This window comes from Diabrotica undecimpunctata, chromosome 9 (assembly GCF_040954645.1).
Source record: "Diabrotica undecimpunctata isolate CICGRU chromosome 9, icDiaUnde3, whole genome shotgun sequence".
Classification (NCBI taxonomy): Eukaryota; Metazoa; Arthropoda; class Insecta; order Coleoptera; family Chrysomelidae; genus Diabrotica; species Diabrotica undecimpunctata.
Window position 1 is genome coordinate 67,271,308 of NC_092811.1, and position 5,485 is coordinate 67,276,792.

The 5,485-nt window shown below is 30.5% G+C and overlaps 1 protein-coding gene across 1 annotated transcript; it reads right to left on the reverse strand.

Annotated features, from left to right (window-relative positions):
* Positions 1-3,061: 3,061 nt before the first annotated feature.
* On the reverse strand, positions 3,062-4,621 carry LOC140451037 (uncharacterized). The gene has a single exon (XM_072544754.1). The coding sequence runs from the start codon at positions 4,619-4,621 to the stop codon at positions 3,062-3,064; it is 1,560 nt and encodes a 519-aa protein (XP_072400855.1).
* Positions 4,622-5,485: the final 864 nt, after the last annotated feature.

The window sequence follows — 5,485 nt, forward strand, 5'->3', positions numbered from 1 at the left end:
TAAAATAGGTCTGAATTTTACTAACAATGGGGGATGATATGAAGGATTTTTCCTTATAATTTATTTGTAATTTTATCTTACCGGCTAGGGTGATCCAACTGAAAATATCCTCGTACAAAACAACAAAATAACTCAAATGATTTCTTCTAAAATAAACTGCTCTTCACAATAAAATAAACTTAAACTAAATTCGGGAAAAAGTGGCACTCCCAGCCGCAACTACTCTGATCGAATCGATCCTCTTTCGATCACATCCAGTTGACAAGTAAGCGTTAAGGTCCTACACGTCTTAGAATGAATGTACTTTCAGAATCTTGCCACTGGGGGCGCAGTTTAATGCCAACCTTAGAAAATAAGATTTACTGGGAGTTATTTAAATATTTAGTTTAAGAATATTTCAATATGAATTTAATTTAGAATTAAATTAAAAGATTCCAGTCACAAAAAAAGGTAAACGATTATTTAAGTAACGGACTCGTTACACATTCTCGCCATTACCAAATGGCATGGAATTCAAACCTGGTCACGAATATTTTTTCATTTCCACACCACATAATTATAATTTAAACAGAAGAATTGGGGACCAGTGTAAAATGAAAATAATGTTTAAAGTGGAAGGTCACCAGAAGCCTTTGGCGACCTCCATCTACACACCAGTATTTATTCAAAATATATTTATAAAAATTTTAAGATTCATATTTATATTTATTGAATAATTTTTTGTGTTTCTATGAATTATTATAATTTGTAATTGTTAATAAAAATTTCTAATTATTTAATATTATTGTTTATTTATCTACATAATATATTTTATCCTATTATCAATTTGCGATATTTTTTGCCTATTGAATTGTTTTATCGTTATAGTTTATTTATTGTTTTTATTTTATTTATTTTTCTTATGGTATTAAAAATGAATCTCTTGTTGTCGGCGTCCTTTTGATTTGCGAGTTGAAAGTATACTATTGTGGCACGGGTATGAATGGATATCCCAACATTTTACTTTGCGACTAGCCGCAACCTCAATTCTGTGTCATACCGAGAAGTTATTTACTTAATATATATTTCAATTATGTGTTATATTTGCTTGGGTATATAATATAATACGTATTACTTTTGTCACTTCTCTTTTTTCATTCCCTTGATACCCTCTAATTTCTTAAAGATTAATAAACTATGTTCCTAAATAGCACCACGAGTCACTTAACTTTGTATTTATACCTAAATTAATTTGAAAAGTTACATTAAACATTTATCTTTTATAATAAAAGCGTTCCCAACATAGCGTAAAAAGCATTTAATAAGTTACATATTATTTGGGTTTTAAACGATTTCAATTAATGCAAAAACGTTTTTATCACACGGCATTTTACAAGGAACATTTATGTTAAAATATGGAATGCAAAATGCTGTAATACATATAATGTTTCGAATTTCAGTAAAAGAATTTTACATATAATTTTAGATTTGCTAATATTTATTATTTCAGTTTGTATTTTCTTTACTCATAAAATTAATTATTTAAGAATAGTAAGTGATTACTTAAGTCGGGTGATACACGATGAGAATTGTTGCGATCTTTTTGGGATTTCCTAGTAGGTATAAAGCGCGCTATCTTTTTCTAATACCAGTGTGAGATGGCTTAAAAAAAGATAGCGGCGCATTGGTAATTTTTCTATTCTGACAAAATTCTCATCGTGTGTCCCGGGAAATAATAGCATTCTTTTAATTTATATAGTTTTTGTTTACGTTTGTCTAATAAGCTTGCTATAAAATAAACATTTATATAATATTTTTATTTTATTACCCAAATTACCAAAAATTCTTCATTTGCATATTCTGTTGATTATATTTTTTAAATATAGCTAAATTTAAATTAAAATACATAACATATTTAACCACATTCGTAATAGGTGTATATCATTTCTATACATTATGCAATTTGCTTGTGCATGTTTATTTTTATGTTTAATGTTTGTGTTATATTTTATTTAACATGTGCAAACGATTTAGTTTACAACACAACAGGAGGTCATCATTCAAAGAAACAAGTTACCTTCCCGTTCCGCCCAGTTTTTATTGCTTGAGGAATGGGTACCATTTCTGTTATTTTGTTTTTCTGGGAAATATTTTTTTTAAATCAATTTGAGGGTTTCGTAAGATTAAAATAAAATTAATTCGAATATTACTTTTATGTAAAAAATAAATACAATTTCCTCTCATTGCTGTTATTGTAAGGAGTTTAGAAATGAAATACGTGGTATTGCCGTTTAAATGTTTTTATTACTTTTGTATTTCTTTGCCTATCTATTTTAAAACAATAATATACTAGATAAAAAAATTTCTAATAAATTAGTAGTAAACAAACCCTTTATTTGAATATTTCCGTGTAAATGGTATTGAAAACACGCCCCATGAACTTTATCTAATTATATAATTATTATTACTGCAGATATTATTTAAATAAGATGTAAAATTTATAAGAAAATTTTGTAAAAACTTTAAACTATTAAATTAATAAAATATTTTTCATTGACGTTCAGTGTATGGTATTAAAACAAGAATTAGGTAATACTTTGTGATCAGGTTATATTATTTAATATTAAATGGATACAAAATTACAATACTATTAATGTTAATTTAATTACAAGTTATTTAGTTCGGTTTTTTTGAATATAAATTTTGGATATACACTTTTATCTTAAGCCACGACTTGTTACTTAAAACTTTTTTATTTTCTTGTATTAACTGCCTCACATTCTCTTTTCTTTGGAGGTCTCTTAGTTGTAATATGGTCTTTAAAAAATTCAGTTACAAGTTTTTTTTGTTCCATTGTCCAAGGAACTAGTGTCGTTGATTTATTTGCCTTATGTTCGGATACGGGAACGGAAGATACAAAACTTTGGGTACTGGTTGATGGAAGAGAATTATCAATTGTAACAGGAACCCGGTCATTTATATCCATATCTGAATCCTCGGAATTTGAATTTAATAAATTTTCATTCAAATTTACTTCAATCTCATCTATGGACTTTCCCGTATATTGGGCACCATTACCACTTTACATTAAAAGTAATAACTTTGTAATTTTTGCCGTTTGGTAAATATCGTTGGGCAATCTATACGACTTTTTATGTACCTCCGTTGTGTGGCCCATAAACGTCGAAAGTTGTTCCAAATCATTCTCTGTCATGCTAAACACCTGAGTAATCGTGGCTAAATGCTTCCGTAGTCTGGTTGAAGTGATAGCTCGGGGATTTTTGACACCGCTCCTTGAAACTATTTTACTCAGAGTTTTATATCCACAAATTGGTGTCTGGTATCCCGGCCTTCCAAAAAGGTAAGGATTATCGTCGGAAATAAAATTGGACCTGTGTTTTAACATGACATCTATATGATTTTGGACTTCTGGGCTAAACAACACAGGTACTCCTCTACCACGCTTTCCCCTTATAACTACACGCTTAAATTTTTTAACCAAAATTTTTTCGCTGGCTGTTAAAATATTGCCGAACTCTTCATATTTTTGGTCATTACAATTTTTTTCGCTGCATTTGTAATAAAATAGCGGCATCCTTTCAAGCTCTCCAGGCCTTCGCCTATTCAATATTATTACTTGGCAAAATATTATTTCTACCAACGACGTATATGCTTCTGCATTTAAATTAGTTGATTGCAATTTTGAAATAGCGGCTACTGCCTTTTCTAATAAATATTTTTTTAGAATATTTAAATCCGACGATAACGGAACAAGTGTTATCTTATTCCACTTCTTAATAATTAAGTCATTAGCGGCCTGACTGCTTATTTCATATCTCCAATGAGATTCAAACAGCTTTATTAGTGTTTTTAAATTTGCCTCCGCCTCACCGGCTGCTATTGTCGAATAAAATTCTTTTCTTTTGAGGACAAATACGATAGCTATTTCGCAGCATTGTTTAAGGGTCGTAGCAAGATTCAAGGCAAACGTTGGGGATTTGAATACTTGGTTCGTTTCGTCGTAATTTACAACAATTTTGGTGGCTTGCACAAACAGGTCAAAGTTGGCTGGTTGAAGAGAGTGAAACAAATTTCGAACATTATTGTTCAATTTTTTAATTTCAATTAGTATTTTTGCCAGCTCTCGCATTTTTCTTGATGCAACATTAACGAAATGTGCTTCCCTATGTACCGATATGTAGCGAGAGCCATATGCACATATCAGTTCATCCTTTTTGGCTACAAGGGAAACAGAATCTGGTCGCATCCGCGGAAAAACCTGATTTCTTAATCGCTCATCAACTTTTGTTTGTTTGGTCAAAAAGTTTTGACCATCGGACTGAGCAGTCTTTGAACTGCTGTTAAGATTTTTTGCACAAACTTTTCTGTGTTTCCACAATTGTTTTTTTGAATAAAATCCATAACAATTTGTGCATGGTAAATAATCTTCTTCATTCAAAAGTACCGATGTCTTTTGTGGTCTTTTGCAGCCTTCAGAATTTATGATGAAATTGCCTTTTTTGCGCAAATTTGCTAAAAGTTCTTTCCTTTCGCGACTGTTCTTTGGTTTAGACAATATGCGCTGGACCTCAATTTCGTCGGGATGGTTTCTCTCGATATGGCGAGAAAACTGTAAAACCATTGTATCACAAAAGTAACAATGGTTCTAAAGACGAATGCGCTTTGCTTGGTTCATAGGATGATCTTCCGAAATTTCAGGATCTTGGTTTTCGATTTCGGTGTCGGATTCTAAATTTAAATTTTCATTGTTCAATGGGTCCTAAAAATTTAAATATATTAGTAATTTAACACAAATCAATAAGTGATTAATCTATTAGTTCACCTCTAAGGCAACATCCTCCGATGAACATGAAACTGCATCGCTCTCAGAAGAGCTACTTTTGGTTGATTCATCCATTCCGAACTCAGGGTCTTTATCTGAATCATAGTATTCAGTACTATCCTAAAAGCCAAAAAAAAAAAACAGAGTAATTAATTTATTTATTATTTTTCATTTTAATAATCTTACGGATACATCTGAAGGTGCAAAATCATAAATAAAAGCAGGCAGCTCAGTAATTGATGTTTCGGTCGCAGTTTTGCTACATATTTCATTGGTTTCCTAAAACAAAAATAATTTACAAGTCGTTCTGATAAAAACATTGCATTAATTTACCGATTCATCAGAACTATAATCGGCTACAAGTTTAACAGGCTCACAACTTATGGGGAATGATATTTTTCCTTCAACATTATTTATCTCAGGATTTAAAATTTTAGGAACAGACGCGCAATTGCTGTCTTTTGCTACCTACAAAGCGACAAATTTTTATTAAAGAATATTAGACTGCCTTAAGATATATAAGTATATACTTCGAGGTCAACAAATGTGTTTGAGGAAGATTGATGATCATTCGTCAAACATCAGCTTTCTAAAATTTACCAAAAATATATTACATATTATAGATCTCGTAAAGGTAAAACATCAACAAACCTTATGTTCTTT